The following is a 19,416-nucleotide window of genomic DNA, read 5'->3' as shown; positions in this document are numbered from 1 at the left end:
CATCCATTGAGGATGTTACTGTGATTACACACTACAGTGCCAGGGCAAACCAGAAACCTTGACTGACTGAAGAGGTTCGTGCATGGCTTAGGGATCAGGGCGCTGCCTTCAGATCGGGGGAACAGAACGACTCTAAGGTCAGCAAGAACCACACTCTTCCATGCCATCAGGAGGGCACTGTGTGAGTATGCACGGAAAATCCAAGGACACCTTTATGACACCAGGAACACGTGACGCATGTAACAAAGTATGCAAACCGTAGCTGGTTACAAGCCCACTCTACATGCCAATGACAGTAACGGCTTCTTTCCTGACAGGCTGAATGCCTACTCTGCACGATTCAATGCATTGAATGATGTGATATCAATGAAAGTCCCCTCTACGCTAAGGAACAGGAACCCTGTCTGGCTGCAGGATAGGTAAGGACGATCTTCATCAGGGTAAACCCACACAAAGCTATGGGGCCAGACAACATACCTAGTCAGATGCTGAGGGACTGTACAGCTCAGCTAGCAGAGGTCTTAATGGACATCTTTAATATCTCTTTAATACAGTCCACTGCCCCTGCAGGCTTCAAGGCAGCCATCATCATTCCAGTGCCCTAGAGAGCAACGGTAGCTGGCCTAAATAATTACCACCCAGTGGCATTGACTTCAACAATCATGCAGTGCTTTGAGTGGCTAGTAATGGATTGTATAAAATCCCACCTTCCAGCTACATTGGACTTGTTCCAGTTTGCCTACCACTCAAACCAGTCCGCTGATGGTGCCATAGCCTCGGCCCTCCACTCTGTCCTGTCCCGCCTCAAAAATAATGGCTCACACACCAGGACGTTCTTCATCAACTTCAGCTCGGAGTTTAACACCATCATCCCTCAGAGGCAGGTGAATAAACTCTGCTTGTTGGGACTCAACACCCCTCTCTGTAACTGGATCCTGGACTTCTTGATGGAAGCTGATGCTGCTGTTCACGCTGCTGACTCACGACCTCACTGCCAGATTCAGCTCAAACCACATCATCAAGTTCACAGATAATACTACACTGGTTGGCCTCATCAGCAACAATAGTGAGTCATCATACAGAGGGGAGGCAGAAAGGCTTGTCAAACGGTGCAAAAGCAACAACCTGAGTCTCAGTGTGGACAGTACAAAAGAGATGATTGTGGGCTTCATGAAGGCACAGGTCAACCAATCTCTGTTGCACATCAATAGCTCTGCCGTGGAGAGAGTGAAGAGCACGAAGATCCTTGCTGAGTACATGCAGATGAAGGGCCTGAAGCATTGTTAAGGATCTTTACTACCCATTCCACAAACTCGTTGACCCACTACCATCAGGAAGGAGATACAGAACCATCAGGATCGTGACTCCCAGACTGGGTAACAACTTCTCTTGGGCTGTGAGATTAATGAATACTCTTCTGTCAATGAGGTCTCATTACTGGGACAGCAAGCTGCTTACTGTTTACCTGTGCTATGTACTACATGCCTTTGAATTATGTTAACTTTGAATTGACTTTATTTCTTACATCCTTCACGTACATGAGGAGTAAAAATCTTTACATTACATCTCCATTTAAATGTGCAATGTGCAATTTATAGTGATTTTTAATAAATAGTATGTACAACAGGACAGTCAATATAACATAGAAATACAGTTGTAACAATGTGAATTAAGCAGTCTGATGGCCTGGTGGAAGAAGCTGTCACGGAGCCTGTTGGTCCTGGAATGCTGCGGTACCATTTCCCAGATGGTAGCAGCTGGAACAGTTTGCGGTTGGGGTGACTTGGTTCCCCCAATGATGCTTTGGGCCCTTTTTTGCATCAGTCTCTGTAAATGTCCTGAATAGTGGGAAGTTCACTTCTACAGATGTGCTGGGCTGTCCGCACCACTCTCTGCAGAGTCCTGCGATTGATGGAATTACAGTTCCCATACCAGGCAATGATGCAGCCAGTCAGGATACTCTGAGTTGTGCCCCTGTAGAAAGCTCTCAGGATGTGGGGACTCATGCCAATCTTCTTCAGCCATCTGAGGTGAAAGAGGGGCTGTTGTGCTTTTTTCACCACATAGCCGGTATGTACAGACCATGTGTGATCCTCGGTGATGTGTATGCCAAGGAACATAAAGCGATTCACCCTGTCAACCCCAGATCCATTGATGTCAATAGGGGCTAGCCTGTCTCCAATCCTCCTGTACTCCACAACCAGCTCCTTTGTTTTTGCAACATTGAGGGAGAGGTTGTTTTCTTGACACCACTGTGTCAGGGTGATGACTTCTTTTCTGTAGGCTGCCTCGTTATTATTTAAGATAAGGCCAATCAATGTAGTATCGTCAACAAAATTAGCAGATTGGAGCTGTGAGTGGTCACACAGTCATGGGTTTACAGAGAGTAAAGGAAGGGGCTTAGGACACAGCCCTGAGGGGCTCCTGTCTTGAGGGTCAGAGGGGCAGAGGTGAAGGAGCCCACTCTTACCACTTACCATCTGACAGGAAATCCAAGATCCAATTGTGCAGGTTGAAGGTCAAGGTCTCTGAGCTTCTTGTCAAGTCTGGAGGGAATTATGGTGTTGAATGCTGAACTGTAGTCCGAGAACAGCATTCTCACATAAGCATCCTTCTTCTCCAGGTGTGTAAGGACGATGTGTAGAGCTGTGGCTATTGTGTCATCTGTCGATTAGTTGTGTCAGTAGCTGAATTGTAGCGGGTCCAGTTTGGGTGTTGGCAAGCTGCAGATGTCGTCCTTGACCAGCCTCTCAAAGCACTTGCTTATTATTGAGGTGAGTGCAACAAGACGCCAGTCATTCAGACATGTTACCTTGGTCTTTTTAGGTAGAGGAACACTGGTGGATGTTTTGAATCAGGTGGGCACTCTACACTGGGAGAGGGAGAGATTAAAAATGTCTGTAAACTCACCTGCGCATATCCTGAGTACTCGCCCTGGGATGCCGTCCGGTCCCGCAGCCTTGCGACTGTCCACTTGTTGGAAATACCTGTGTACTACAGCCTCAGAGTTGACTAAGGTGCTGTTCACTCTGGCGGCTCTCCTCAGAGGCTTAGTGTTGGTGGCATCAAACCGAGCATAAAAGAGATTTAGCTCATCTGGGAGAGAGCAGCGATGTTGGCAGCACTATTGCACTTTGCTTTGAAGTCTGCGATGGTGTGCAGACCTTGCCATTAGCTGTGTGTTGGTGGAGAGTTGTGTCTGGATCTTGTCCCTGTATTGTCATCACTGCCTTGATGACTTTGTACAGATCGTAGCTACATTTCTTGAGTTCCTGTTGGTTACCAGCAATGTAAGCTCTGCCTCACATGGTTAGTGCTGCTTCCACTGAACTGTTGATCAAGGGTTTCTGGTTTGGATAGACCCTGACCGAATTTTGGATGACAATGTCTTCGATGCACTTCCGGATGAAGTTCGTGACCCCTTCTGTGAACTCAGAGACATCCTCAGCACGAAAGGCATTCCAGTTGACGTCATCAAAGCAGTCCTGTAGCATGGGGACCGATTGGTCGGACCAAAAGAGGATGGTTTTATCTATGGCCACCTTTTGTTTCAGCTTCCGCCTGTACCTCAGCAGACGGAGGATGAAGGAGGGATCCAACTTCCCAAATGGTAGACGGAGGAGTGCTTTGTAAGCATTGTGGAAGGGAGAGTAGCAGTGGTCGAGTAGGCTGTCTCCCTGTGTGCACACCCGATGTGTTGTCAAAACTTCAGAGAGACTTTAGACAGCGACGCTCTATTAAAGTCTCCGGAGACGATGAAGGCGGCCTCTGGGTGTGCATTCTCCAGGGTGCTGGTGGTCTCGTACAGTTCCTTGAGAGCCAGGTCAGTATCAGCCTGCAAAGGAATATACACAACTGTGATAATAAGAGCTGTGAACTCCCTAACAGCCAGAAAGGTCTACACAGCAGCACAAGATACTCCAGATCCGGGGAACTAAAGGATTTGAGGGCTTGCATGTTCCAGGGGTCGCACCAAGCATTATTGACCATGAAGCATACCCCACCTCCTTTACTCCTCAGAGAGGCTTTTAGACCTATTTGCCTGGAACCGGGAGAACCCAGAGGGCTTGATGGCATGATCCGATATCTCCTCCGTCAGCCAGATCTCCACGAAGCACAAAATGTTACATTCCTTTGTTTCCCGCTGATAGGAGATTCTGGCTTTCAGTTCACACAGCTCATTGTCCAGGGACTGAAGGGAGCGGTGGCCAATTAGCATGCTCTCTCTACCTCAGCAGGACGCTGGGCATTCTCCCTCATCTCCAGCGCTGCTTCCAGGGTAGTGTCAGTGTGATAAAGGAGCCTCCCATGGACTGCGTAAGCAGGGGTTCCCAGTGTAGAAAAGGTGCCATTTTGTGGGTAAATGCTGTCTTCCCAATGTTCGGACAGTCTATCATATCTGATGTGACTATCAGCTTCTTGCACAAGAAATGCGAAGGAATTTGAAGAAATTAGCAGTACACTGTAAAGTTGGTATGGAGCTCGCAACACAGCCGTTGTACACCGCACCAGCTTGAGAGCCTATTTATGGTAATATTTTGGTTTAGGTTCTGTGTGTGATATATGTTTTATGGGTGCACAATGGTCTGGAGAAACATTGTTTCATTTTGTTGTATATATGTACAGTCAGATAACAAAAACTGGAACTTGAACATAGTCATAATATATATCATTATGAAGCAAGACTTTTTTTGAAGTTCTTATTTTGAGGTGTTGATGTAAGTTTATAAACTGTTTTGATTGTTCTATCCTAGATACATCTCATAAGTGGCTTTTAATTCCCTTTACTGTTTGAGGCTTCTTCTCGTGAATTGTGATCTACAGTACATAAATGCAGTCATGCACATGGGAGCTAAAGAGCAAATCTTGCTTAGTTACTGCAGTTCAGTAGCAGATTTATCTTCTGATTTCTCATTCTGGACTTTGTATCAACTCTCGTTTTATGCTTGAAGTATTAAGTGAATTTATTTTGCAAAACTTAAATTGACACCTAAAACACAAGATTATTACACAGAACACTGCAGTGTAATAATATAGAATTATCTTTAAATTCACCAAAACTGGCTTTCTACATAACTCCGCACACAGTCTAAATATTGTAAAGTCTGATGTTTACAGTCCAAAGCTTGGAAAAATATCTGTTCTATATTTAATATTTGAGTAATCTTATAAATACATTGTTTGATTAAACATTCTTGGTTTATATAATTCATTATGGTTATATGTAAAAATACATGATTTCTATACGTCATCACACTACCACGTAGTAAGTGCATAAGAACATAAAGTTAGATGCACATTTTGAACTCCTGTATCTTCTTTTGAATTAGTTTAATGTTTTGAAGTTACAAAACATAACAACATTGTTTTCAGATCACAGAGGAACATACGATTTGGGACAAATGATTCACTCCCAATTGTACTGCACGTATGTTAAATGTCAAAATGGCTCAATGAAGTTGGGAAGGAAATTCACGTGGTGTTAATAGAAACTGCCTGACCTACAGTACCTTCCAATTAAATATATAGGAATAAAACTCATGCAAACTGGACGTAGTCTTCCTAGCACCTTGCATAAGTGCATTAAGACATTTCAATCTAAAAATTTGTCTACACCAGGAAAGATGCAGTTAATCTGTGTTGGATGGTGGCACAGTGCATGTTTTGTAGGTAGGTCCACTTTCTGAAAAACTCTAACCCATATAAAGCCACCAGGAGTTGAATAGAACAGGCATTCCGGTACTAATTTCACGCAATTCCCTGTTGTCCATTTGCTTTACAGCATAGGAACCTGGACAAGCCACAAATCGCAGAAGAGAGAGGTGATTGATTGGGTGAATAGTAACTGGCCCTCCAGTGTAGCCTCAGGGAGTTAGGGGACAATGTTCTTAGTCAATTGCTGGGAGTGGTGATCATGGGTGCTGAGTCAGTGTTGTCATCATAGAGTCACAGAGACAGGCCATTCAGCCCATCTAGTCCATGCTAAACTATTGTTCTGCCTAGTCTTATTGACTTGCATCTGGGCCATAGCCCTCCATACCCCTTCCATCCGTGCACCAATCCAAATTTCTCTTAAATGTTGAAATAATGTTGTACCCATATCCACCACTTGTGCTGGCAGCTCGTTCCACATCCTCACCATCCTCTGAGTGAAGAAATTCCCCATCATGTTCCCATTAAACATTTCACCTTTCATCCTGAACCCATGACCACTAGTTCTAGACTCATCCAACCTCAGTGGAAAAAGCCTGCTTGCATTTACCATATCTATCATCATCATCATCAGGTGCCATGGCCCACACACTCCTGTTTCGGGTCATTGGTATTCATTTCCAGTTCTCTGGCTGCTGTCTCCATCATCATTTGTCTTTGTCTTCCTTTTGCTTCCTTCCCTTCAGTCTTTCCCATAATTACCATGCGTTCTAACTCCTCTTTCCTAATCACATGTCCAATGAAGTTACGTTGCCTTTTCATAATCTCATACATTATTTCTCTTTTTGTGTTTGCTCTGTTCATGACATCCTCGTTAGATATTCATTTCATCCATGATATTCTTTGCATCCTCCTCAAAAACCACATCTCTTCTGCTTCAATTCATTTCCTCATGTTAATAGATGTTGTCCAACATTCTGAGCCATATAACATAACTGAATAAATGTAACATTTCAGTACTCTGAGGCAGGTTGTCATGCCTAGTTTAGTATTGGTCAGTATACTCTTCATTCTCATAAAGGTGTCTTTGCCATCCCTATTCTTCTTTTGATGTCTATGTCACACCTGCCATCTGATGTCACCCAGCTTCCTAACTAGCAAAAGTTCTGTACTTGTTTTATGTCTTTCCCGTTTATTCTCAGCCTGCAGATAGGATTCTCTTTCTTTTTGGATATCACCATACATTCTGTCTTTTTGCAATTGATAGATAGACCCATTTTTGCACTTTCTTCAACAACCATATCTATACCCCTTATAATTTTGTATATCTCTATCAAATCTCAAATCATTCTTCTTCGGTCTAGGGAATAAGGTCCTAACATATTCAGCCTTTCTCTAAAACTCAGGTACTCAAGGACTGGCAAAAATCTTGTGAATTTTCTCTGCATTATTTCAATCTTACTGATATCTTTTCTGTAGGTTGGTTTGGACTCTGTCCGTCTCCCAAGTAAATACAGATGCAAAAATCCCATTTTAGATTTCCCCATCTCTTTTGGCTCCATACTTAGATGACCACTCTAAACTTCCAGGGGACTGATTTTACTATACTGATTTAATCCTTTTGCTCATAATATATCTGCAAAAGCCCTTTGGATTTCCTTCATACAAATCACAGCCAGAGCAACCTCATGCCACCTTTTAGCCGTCCTAATTTCCTTCTTAAGTATTCTTTTGCATTTCTTATACTCCTAAGGTACCTTTCTGCCTGTCGCTGCTATGTACCTCCTTTTCTTTTCTTAACCAGAGACTTAGTATCAATCGAAAACCATGGTTCCCTGAATCTGTTATCTTTGCTGTTTACTCTGACATGAACATAGAAACCGTGTCCTTTCAAAATTTCACTTTTGAAGGCCTCCCACTCATCAAGTACACCTTTGCCAGAAAACACTTTCCAGATCCTTGCTGATACCATCAAAATTGGCCTTTCTCCTATTTAGAATCTCAACCCACAGACCAGACCTACCCTTATCCATAATTATCTTGAAACTAATGGCATTATTAGATTAGATTCAACTTTATTGTCATTGTACCAAGTATAGATACAAAGCCAATGAAATGCAGTTATCATCTGACCAGAAATGCAAAGAATAGTGTTATTTACAAAATAACTGTGAATAAAAAGTAAGTGCTACAGCACGCAAATATAGAAGTTCTGAGACAGTACAATATGGGTGCAATACTGCTTAGCGCTGTGATGTGAGGTTCAGCAGGGTCACAGCCTCAGGGAAGAAGCACTTCCTGTGCCTGCTGGTGCGGGAGTGGAGGCTCCTGTAGTGCCTACCGGATAGGAGGAGAGCAAAAAGTCCGTGGTTAGGGTGAGATGCATCCTTGATAATGCTTTTCGCCCTGCCCAGGCAGCCTTATGGTAGATGTTCTCAATGGTGGACAATTGGGTACCGATAATCCACTGGACAGTTTTCACCACACGCTGGAGTGCTTTGTGGTCCGATACGGGACAATTGCCATACCACACTGAGATGCAGTTGGTGAGTATGCTCTCAATGGTACAGCGGTAAAAGTCCGTCAGTATCCTGGGACAGAGGTGAGCTTTCTTGATGCTCTGCAAGAAATAAAGGCGCTGTTGTTCCTTTTTGACCAGGATGGAGGAATTCAGGGACCAGGTGAGATCCTGGGAACTGTGGACACCAAGGAACTTGAAGCTTGATACACGCTCCACTACAGCTCCGTTGATGTAGATGGGGACTTGAGTGTGGCTCCTAGCACGCCTGAAGTCCACAATGATCTCCTTGTCTTCTGGATGTTAAGGGCCAGGTTGTTGTCGGCACACCACGGGGCCAGGTGCTGGACCTCGTCCCTATCGGCCTTCTCGTCATCCCCTCTGATCAGGCCAACCACCGTGGTGTCATCTGCAAACTTGATTATGGAGTTAGAATCATGTACAGGAATGCAGTCATAGGTGAAAAGGGAGTACAGAAGATAACTAAATGCAAAGTGTTCCCCCACACAAACTTCTGTCACCTACCCTGTCTCATTTCCTAATAGGAGATCTAGTATTACACAGTCTCTTGTTGAGACTTCTGTGTACTGATTAAGGAAACTTTCCTAAACACAATTGACAAACTCAATCCCATCTAGCCCTTTTACTGTATGGAAGTCCCAATCAATGTGTGGTTAGTTAAAATCACCTACTATCACAACCTTGTTTCGTACAACAGTCTGCGATCTCTCTACAAATATACTCCTCTAATTCTGCAGAATCTTGGGTGCTGTATAATATAATCCCATTAATGTGGCTATTCCTTTCTAATTCTGCAGTTCCACCAATATAGCCTCAGTAGACAAGCTCACCAGTCTGTCCTGTCTGAGCATAACTGTGACAATTTCACAGACTAATAATGCTCTTCTCCTTTAATCCCTCCTGCTCTATCACATCTAAAATAATGGAACCCTGGAACACAGAGTTGCCAATCCTGCCTCTCCTGCAACAAGTCTCACTGAAGGCTACAATTTCATTATTCCATGTGCCGTTCCATGCCCTAAGTTTATCTGCCTTACGTAAGATGTTCCTTGCATTGAAGTATACTCAACCCAGAACATTAGTCCCACCATGCTCAACATTTCAATTCCTGACTTTGTATGTAGGCTTAACAACATCTTTCCCCACAACTACTCCACTATCTGTCCTGGCACTCCGGTTCTCATCCCCCATCAGCTCTGGCTTAAGCACCCCACCACCGGCACTGGTGCAGCACTGACAAACCTTCCCGCAGGGATATTAGTTCCCCTCCAATTCAGGTGCAAGCTGTCCCTTCTGTACAGGTCCAACCTTCCCTGGAAGAGAGCCCAATGACCAAAAATAAGAAGCTCTCTCTCCTGCACCAAGGATAAAGGCCTATTGATGTTCTCTTAATTTGCTTCTGACAAGTGTGTAGGGCAGTAAAAGATGGATTTCACGATCCTCCAGTCTGCCTATCCCCTCCTTAATTCCTCAGTGTTTTCAAATATGTATCATCTCTGCAGTCCTGGAGGTAGTTGATGTCCTTGCCCTTGAATATGCAGCTTTCCATCAAGTTCTTCTTTTTGAAAATATTTCATTTGAAGGGGTTCCCATTGCTGAGTTCCTTCCATTACTTTAACAGTGCCATGAACTTCTTATCCTGTCCCATAGGGTTTGTGGACATGGTCAACATCACAGAACAGGTTGTGCGGGGTGTTAGATTGGTTCTCCATTCAGCAAAGGGACCTCTGCACCTGCAGGTTATGCTCTCCTCGGGCAGCCATCAGACCTTAGAGAGTCTCCGTCTCTCTCCTCATCTTCTTCTTATTCACTTTCTTCACTGTCAATTATGGGTATGTGCAAACTTCACAGGACACCAAATGCTTCCAAGTGTTAGACATTGGGACTTCAGATCTGGTCAGATGGGTTGTCTTTAATTCTTACTGTAGCCATTGTTTGCATGACTGAACTTACAAAGGAGTGGCCTGAATAGGTATGTGCAAGTGCCTCTGTGATTGCCTCAAAATAATTTGGTGTATTTTAGAGACTTCACAGTAGACCCCCAGACTGATTTTCCAACAGCACAAACAGATTCATGTGAAAGAATTTCAAAGCCTTTCTCTCTCCAAAGTCTCGTTTTTGTCAATGGCTAACATATCATTTATTTTCCTAATTTTTTGTGCTGATTTGTGTACAAGGACAGCCACCTACACGGCAGCACATCAGAATTGTGCACCACTGAAACAACTTTCTGCTCCTATATTTCCTACCAAAGCAGAAAACATTACATTTCTCCACATTATATGATATTTGGTTTCAAATTGTCATTGTGATTGAATCAACCCTTTTATATCATGAAGGAAATTTAATGAAACATTTTGGAATTCAAACATTTGACTCCATGATTAAAAAAAGGCTGTCCAGAAAATTAATCAATCATATAATATTGTTTTACTAAATTAGGCCTCATTCCAGTCTCTAATTGTTGAAATTTTATGAAATTATGTTTGGAGAGCATAAGTAGAAATTGCTCTGTCAATCTCCTAATGACCAAAGGTTCCTAAGGATTCTGTTCCAGTGGGGTGATACCAACTGCTGTGCTTCAATATCAATTGCATCTGTGATTATAGATCTCATTATTTCCATTTCAGGCACACTTACAATGCTTGGCTGTCTCATTGCCCAAAAATTCAGTTGCATAACATTTCTTTTGCACTGCTATTAGAGATTGAGTTTTCCACACAGTGAGACTCAATAATAATCACCCTGGAAATTTAGCATGTTTATACCCCTGACCTACTTTCTGTAATAGATGTATGGTTGGCGGGAGGAGAAGATGGCAGCGTGACGCAGCGCGCGCAGCTCTCTGGTGAAATGATATCATATTTTTAAGTAGGATGCCTTGCACAATTCTGTTTTGATGGAGACAGACGTGAGAAGCACTGAGGAACATCTAGAGAAACTTCTGAAATGCCCGGTTCGCTGCCGCTGTTACTGTGTGATCGAGAATCTCCGGAGGGAAGGCCCCAAAATCCCTGGCTTTGCCTGCTGCCGGTGACCGGGGCTGAGGTCGAAGTGTTCGGCAGAGATGGTGCTCGGTGCTCGGTGTCGGAAGGCTGATCAGAGGCTCAAAGTTTTCGGATGACTCAGAGTCGGACTGTGGTCGGACATGGCAGGGAGAGTTTTCTTCCTTCTCCCGTCTGCGTGAGATGTGAGACTTTTGAGAGACTTTGAACTTTTTTTACTGTGCCCATGGCCATGGCCATCAAGTTATGGTATTGATTGCACTGTTGTAACTATATGTTATAATTATGTGGTTTTTGTTAGTTTTTCAGTCTTGGTCTGTCCTGTGTTTCTGTGATACCACACCGGAGGAACAATGTATCATTTCTTAATGCATGCATTACTAAATGACAATAAAAGAGGACTGCGTGTCCTCATAATCTAATCTAATCTAATCTAATCTAATGACCCATGGATTATATTGCTTATGGGTTAACTATTGTTGGAAACCCCAGGAGAGACCGGCATTGGATGCCCCTGGAATAACCCAGACACCCAAGCACAGGAAGGACTCCAACTTTAGTTCCATCCTTCAGAACCTGTCCCCATATTGCAGGATCAACCACTGCTTTTCCATACCTCTTCCCCAAACTTGCAAACTGTCTACGGTCAGGCTTGACCTTCAGCCCCAACCCTCTCACTCACTTGCATCGTGATCTTTTTGCATCACTTTATGCATCATGCCCTCAGTGAGTCTCCCAAGGCTGTCAGAACAAAGGCTACTAAAACCTGGGTCACTGTGTTCCAATTTCCTCCCACCCCACCATTTAACTGAGTACTTGGCTCTGATGTCACCACCTCATTCTCACTATCAACCTACAGGGCTCCAGTGGCCTCACACTTCTACACTCCTCCCCCACATCCTCATGCTCTGGTCACAACGTAAGCCCAAGTGCCGTGGGGAACAGCTCAAAGGATTCAAAGGGATCCAAGAAGGTAAACACTTCGTTTTAATCTTCAAACCCAGTCACATGCATGTGCTGTGGGGAAAGCCACTCCATCCACAAATGCCAGAAGCTCACCAATAAGCCTGTGGAGGGTTTGGTACCCAAACATTCTGACCCCATAACGCCAACTCAAAACAGACCACCAGCCAATAAATTTTAATCATAAAGTATGTAACTGAAGTGCCTGTGTGCTGAGAATTGAAGTACCAAGTGGAAGATGTCTGTGAGACCTCCATCACCTTCATTCCAGCTAACAATGGTTGGAGCAGGTACAGGGATGGTACTCTGTGGTGCCCTAGTGCAGTGTCTTCCAACACCTTTTCTCAGTGCATTAAATTTCTGTGCCATTATATCTAAAGCTTGTGTACCTTGCTCTCCTCAATGGGGGTACAAGGCTTCCCTTCCCAGCTGCTCACAGATCCGTACCTGAGGCAATCACTCCGTTCTGTAGAATTTATTTTGTGAGATTCAAGCTGTTTGTCAGTTAAATCCCCCTGTGGGTATTCTTATAGAGACAGCTGCTTCTTACTTTGCTCACTCACAGACCAACCAGAGAAAAAGGTCTCCACCAGGTCTAAGGTTGTTTAAGAGATGGCAGAGGATTCCTTGCTGAAGGAACTTCCTGGGAATTCATCGAAGCCAACAAAAGCTAACTATTAGCTTGTGGAATAATGGCGAGAGATTGGCAGATCATTTAAATATTGTCATTAGCATTAAGCAATTGCACAAGACTTCAGCATAGATTTTTTAATTGATGCAATTATAAAATCATCCGATAATTAATGAGTATAAATGATGGTGTCTATAATTGAGTTCATATGATTACAGCTGTATTTCAGTAAAGACAGAATAGGATAATGTTTGCTTGTTGGGCTGTGTTCAATACAATCAATAACATGAGTTTAGTCCAGTGCAGGGATGTGTTGAACTGACTTGATACAGTTGGAGTACCCTTTATCCAAAGTGCTTGAGGCCAAAAGTTTTTCAGATTGTGAATTTTGGAATATCTGATAAAATAGCTTGGGATTGCCATTGTTTCTGACTCTGAATTTATGTGCTACTGGCAGGCAGTCTTTGTCTTCCACTTGTTTCAATTGGTACATTTCGTGTCAGAGAAATGTATACGATATACATCTTGAAATTCTTTTTCTTCGCAAACATCCACAAAAACAGAGGAGTGCCCCAAAGAATGAATGACAGTTCAATGATAGAACCTCAAAGTCCGCCCCCAGCTCCCGCCCCTCCCACCTGAAAAAAAGCATCGGCACCCCCCACCGAGCACTCAAGTGTGTAGCAAAGCATTAATAAAGACGCAGACTTGCAGTACCCCAAAGACTACTCATTCACCCAGTAGTTCGACATACCACAGGCTCTCTCTGTCCCTAATAAGGGAAAAAGGGGTGTCCCATTTCACTTATACATAATTAACAGTAAAAATAATAACATATCATTAATATAATGAAAATATAATGTGTGCAGGGTAACAAAAGCAACACAGCAGCATCAGGGGATTACCTGAATCAGCTGTTGAACAATACCAAACAACAGCGTCCTGTCTCCAACAGTCTCCAACTACAATCATGTTTTGATTAAGATGTTATGGTACACTGTATTTGTATTTTACTTTTTTTCAGATGTTATGTAATGTATGACATAAGCAGCATTGTAGATTTTTTCTGTTGTTAGATTTCATTGGCGACAATATTAGCAAATTCAAAAATAACTTTGCTGCTTTGAGATCAGCAGATGCTTTAAAAAATTAATGCCATGCCTTTTCTTAAATTTCTGCAACTGGCCTGCTGAATATTCATAATTACCTTCAATTTTCAGTTTGTTGTGATAGATCTTTGCTTGTTTCATGATCAGCATCCCGTTAAGTGAGAAATGTTCACTCCCATGCTGATGAGTCCACTCTTTCAATACGCAATCGCGATCCACTTTTCACTTTAAGCAATGTTTTCTATTTTTCATTAACTTCTGTTCATTACAAATGTGAGGTCACTTCTCAGAACCGTCTGTGGTGCATGGAGACCTGCGCATCGCCTGGGGACCTTCCCAGCAACTTGTGGAATTTCCATTGGTGACGTCATGTCAGTGCTCGGAAAAATTCAGATTTCAGAGGTCTTTGGATAAGGGGTTTCAACCTACACTTCTTTTTTTTTTTGCCCTCTGAATTTCTATTTATGAAACATTCTAACTCCCTTACCTGTAAATTATCTGAAAAATTTTCATAGCTCTAAGTAATGAATGAGACATTCTTCATCCCCAATCAGCTGAACCATAGGTTATTTATATACACACATTCTTTTTCTCTCTCTCTCTCCTTTTTCTCCCTCTGCCCCCCTCACTATACCCCTTGCACATCCTTTGGTTTTCCCCCCTGCCCCTTTTCTTTCTCCCTAGGCCTCCTGTCCCATGATTCTGTCACATCCCTTTTGCCAATCACCTGTCCAGCTCTTGGCTCCATTCCTCCCCCTCCTGTCCTCTCCTATCATTTTGGATCTCCCCCTCCCCCTCCCACTTTCAAATCTCGTACTAGCTCTTCTTTCAGTTAGTCCTGATGGAGGGTCTGGGCCCAAAACGTCGACTGTACCTCTTCCTAGAGATGCTGCCTGGCCTGCTGTGTTCACCAGCAACTTTTATGTGTGTTGCTTGAAATTCCAGAATCTGCAGATTTCCTCATGTTTGCGTTATGAAATATTGCAGCAGGATCAACTTCTTGAATAGCTGCATTAATTATTTTTTCCAAGAATGCAGGTTACTCTGTTTTGCAAATAGCATAATGCAATCAGGCCCGCTATTCGTAGCCTGCTTTCCAATGATACAGTCCAAGCTACATTGAGCAACAGTATGGAGAGAGAGAGAGATAGCAGTGAAGTGCAGTAGTGATTTCAAACAAAATTTGGCACCAGGCCAAAAGCTTGATCTTAGGGTTAGACTTTAAGGAGCAACTTACAGGATGGCATAAGGGTAAAGCAACAAAGATCTTACAGATACGTCAGTGCTGGAGTGATTATAACTGGATATGCTCGGGAGACAAAAATTGAAAATCTCATGTGTTTATAAAAAATGGGAGAAATACAGAATAGAGTTGGTCAGGGGAAAATAAGGATGTGCAGATTTAACTTGAATTACTGTTTAAAACAAAGCCTATCAAGGAAAGTGAAGGGTAAGTAGGACTCCATGTAACTTAAGGCAGCAATAGCAGAGCTTTGGCTGACATTTTGAAGTGATCACTATATTGACTGTTTTTTAAAGCTTATACTGTACTAAATAATGCTGGACATGAATTGTCTGAACAAGATCTGTAAGTCAAATCGTGTTGGCAGTGTAACAGCTTTTTCTGAATTCAAAACAGTAAACGTAAATCTGTTTTGTAGTATAGAATTGAACCCTACAGGCAAGAACATGTTAACTTTGTATTTAAAACCAATGAGAAATGCTGTAATATATTCTTGCCTGGAGGTTCTGAATTATTCAAATGTTCACAGGAATATACACTTAAAATCACACTTTCTCTATTGAACCAGTGCAAGTAATAACCTATAACCTCTTGTGTTCTCACTAAAGGGGAGCAATTTGCATTCTGTAGGGAAGATTTCTGTTAAATATTTCAGGCTCCCCAACCATACCTCTTGTTTGGTAATTCACATAAGCCTGTGACTCCAGCTTTCCTTCAAAGCAGGCTGAATATTAAAATGCACTTTGCATGTTAATGTCATTTTATTATGCAGGCAGCAATCATGCTAACTTGAATTTTGTTGATTGAGGTCCAAGTTCTATCGGCAAATTCTGAGGTTTAGTCCTTCTTACAACAGTAACAACCCTGTTTCAGGTAATTTATCATGACCTTTGAAAATTTGTCTCAGTGAACCATTTAGTTTTGCATCCATTAAAGCTGAAATGAAATAAGATTTAAGGCTGACTATAAATAAAATAAACCAGCGTTTCTTTTACAATGTCACGCAATGCTGAGCAATTTCTGTTCATCATGGATGACTGCCAACTAGCAATTAACAATGCTGAATTGGCTCAGTGAGATAGCAAGGCTTTCCATGAGACCAAAAAAACACACACAAAGGTGGAACTAGAAATGGCAAGGTCTCAAGCTTTCGTAACTCATTTACCTAAATGATGCACAAACTTCCTGTCATGTCACTGAAATTCCATTTGGTCAAATATGTTCTCACCAGGTTTCCATGAATATAGCTCTCGAGGCCTTCAAGATCAAGCCAGCCAGTTTCACAGGCATGACCTGCACAGCTTTCCAGAAAGTTGCTTCAAGTCTACGGAGATCATCGCGTCGTGGTGTTGGTCAACAGGCCTGGGAGGCTGAATCTCGTCGAGACCAACATCTGAATTTTAAATGCAATACAGGCAATCTTACCAGTTCTCTTGTGAACTTCCCAGTTAAGGTAAGGATGATTTGTGTGGGGTTGTAAAGAAGGCTTTCTGTCACAGCTCTGTTTTCAAATGTCAAGATGATTAACATTCTAAATAAGCTATCAGTGCTAAAGGGCATTTTTTGCCTAAACCACCAACTATAACAAGGATCACTTACAATTAGTATAACTATTAATTATAATTGTCTTTTATTTATTCACAAGCTATGGGTATTCATGGCTAGGTCATTGTATATTGTCTGATACTAACTGCACTTGAGAAGATTTTATTCAGGCTGGATCAGTCAGTATGATGGCTGGCTTGTTGAACTGGGTGCAGTCTGAATAGTAAAAGTGTTAGGCAGGGAGAGCGAGGCCTTTTCCCCAAGGCGATATGGAAACATATGTGCAAGTCATTTTAGCATGTTGCTTGAAGGGGGTGTTGTTGTAATACGGCTGCTATACTTGTCTTTCTAAATGGGTAGAATTCATGTATTTGGAAGGTGGTGTTGAAAGAATCTTTATGAGTTATTTTAGTGCTTCTTGCCATGAGCATTGTAGATCGGAGAATGGCTTAAGGAAACATAGAAAACCTACAGCTCAGTACAGGCCCTTTGGCCCACAATGCTGTGCCGAACATGTACTTACTTTAGAAATTACCTAGGGTTACCCATAGCCCTCTGTTTTTCTAAGCTCCATGTACCCATCCAGGATAAGTCACCGGGACTGGACGAGATGTACCCCAGGCTACTGTGGGAGGCAAGAGAGGAGATTGTTGAGCTTCTGGCAATGATCTTTGCATCATCAATGGGGACTGGAGCGGTTCCTGAGGATTGGAGGGTTGTGGATGTTGTTCCATTACTCAAAAAAGGGAATAGAGATAGCCCAGGAAATTGTAGACCGTTGAGTCTTACTTCAGTGGTTGGTAAGTTGATGGAGAAGATCCTGAGAGGCAGGATTTATGAACATTTGGAGAGACGTAATATGATTAGGAATAGTCAGCATGGCTTTGTCAAGGGCAGGTCGTGCCTTACGAGCCTGATTGAATTTTTTGAGGATGTGACTAAACACATTGATGAAGGTAGAGCTGTAGATGTGGTTTGTATGGATTTCAGCAAGGCATTTGACAAGGTAACCCTTGCAAGGCTTATTGAGAAAGTAAGGAGGCATGGGATCCAAGGGGACATTGCTTTATGGGTCCAGAACTGGCTTGCCCACAGAATGCAAAGTGTGGTTGTAGACAGGTCATATTCTGCATGGAGGTCGGTGACCAGTGGTGTGCCTCAGCGATCTGTTCTGGGACCCCTACTCTTCATGATTTTTATAAATGACCTGAATGAGGAAGTGGAGGGATGGGTGAGTAAATTTCCTGATGACACAAAGGTTGGAGGTATTGTGGATAGTGTGGAGGGTTTTCAGAGGTTACAGCGGGACATCGATAGGATGCAAAACTGGGCTGAGAAGTGGCAGATGGAGTTCAACCCAGATAAGTGTGAGGTGGTTCATTTTGGTAGGTGAAATATGATGACAGAATATTGTATTAATGTTAAGACTCTTGGCAGTGTGGAGGATCAGAGTGATCTTGGGTTCCGAGTCTACAGGACACTCAAAGCTACTGTGCAGATTGACTCTGTGGTTAAGAAAGCATATGGTGTATTGACCTTCGTGAATCGCGGGATTGAGTTTAGGAGCCGTTGCAGTTATATAGGACCCTGGTCAGACCCTACTTGGAGTACTGTGCTCAGTTCTGGTCGCCTCACTATAGGAAGGATGTGGAAACCATAGAAAGGGTGCAGAGGAGATTTACAAGGATGTTGCCTGGATTGGGGAGCATGCCTTATGAGAACAGGTTGAATGAACTTGGCCTTTTCTCCTTGGAGCGATGGAGAATGAGAGGTGTCCTGACAGAGGTGTATAAGATGATGAGAGGCATTGATTGTGTGAATAGTCAGAGGCTTTTTCCCAGGGCTGAAATGGCTAGCATGAGAGGGCACAGTTTTAAGGTGCTTGGAAGTAGGTATAGAGGAGATGTCAGGGTTAAGTTTTTACGCAGAGAGTAGTGAGTGCGTGGAATGGGCTGCCGGTGATGGCATGTAGGCGGATGCAATAGGGTCTTTTAAGAGATTCCTAGACAGGTATATGGAGCTCAGAAATATAGAGGGCTGTGGGTAACCCTAGGTAATTTCTCAGGTAAGGACATGTTTGACACAGCTTTGTGGGCCGAAGGGCCTGTATTGTGCTGTAAGTTTTCTATGTTTCTATGTTTCTAAAACAATAATTCTAATACTAAACACTGACCAATGGACAACTACCACCAACAAATCACTTATGTATTAGAGGAGCCAACATATTTGACCACTGCTACACCACCATCCAGAATGCTTACCATGCCACACTCTGGAAAGTCCAGTCACCTGGCTGTACTTCTAATCCTGGTGTACAGGCAGAGACTAAAGTCTGCAGCACTGGTGATGAGGACCAAAAAGACATGGTCAAATGGGGTGGAGGAGTGCTTTGAGTTGGTGGACTGGGCAATATTCAAAGATTCATCTTCATATCTGAATAAATGCATCACCGTTGTCACCAGCTTCATCAAGACCTGTGTGGATCAGTATATGTTTTCAAGAACATACTGGATCTACCCAAACCAAAAGCATGGAGGTCCATAGTCTGCTTAGGGCTGGATCTGTGACATTGAAGACCGGTGATCCAGAACTATACTGTAAGTCCAGGTTTGACCTACGGAAGGTAAAAGAGCCAAAAGCAATTCCAATTGAAGTTAGAAATAGAATCAGAGGCACATTAGCTCTGGCAGGGTTTGTAGGCCATTACTTCCTTTACGGTGAAAGTTAAC

At 42.9% G+C, this 19,416-nt stretch overlaps 1 protein-coding gene across 2 annotated transcripts in view; it reads left to right on the top strand.

The window, feature by feature from the left end:
- Positions 1 to 19,416, top strand: part of LOC140185754 (adhesion G protein-coupled receptor A1) — a 550,512-nt gene that overhangs the window by 358,263 nt on the left and 172,833 nt on the right. Inside the window, exon 12 of one of the 2 annotated variants that reach the window (XM_072239372.1) lies at positions 16,374 to 16,595. The exons of the other annotated variant lie outside the window; for it this stretch is intronic. Coding sequence (XP_072095473.1) covers positions 16,374 to 16,595 — 222 coding nt within the window. The remainder of the gene's footprint in view (positions 1 to 16,373; positions 16,596 to 19,416) is intronic. 2 annotated transcript variants of the gene reach the window in all.

The sequence above is a fragment of the Mobula birostris genome, chromosome 21, assembly GCF_030028105.1.
Source record: "Mobula birostris isolate sMobBir1 chromosome 21, sMobBir1.hap1, whole genome shotgun sequence".
Classification (NCBI taxonomy): domain Eukaryota; kingdom Metazoa; phylum Chordata; class Chondrichthyes; order Myliobatiformes; family Myliobatidae; genus Mobula; species Mobula birostris.
This window is presented reverse-complemented; position numbering and strand designations above follow the sequence as displayed.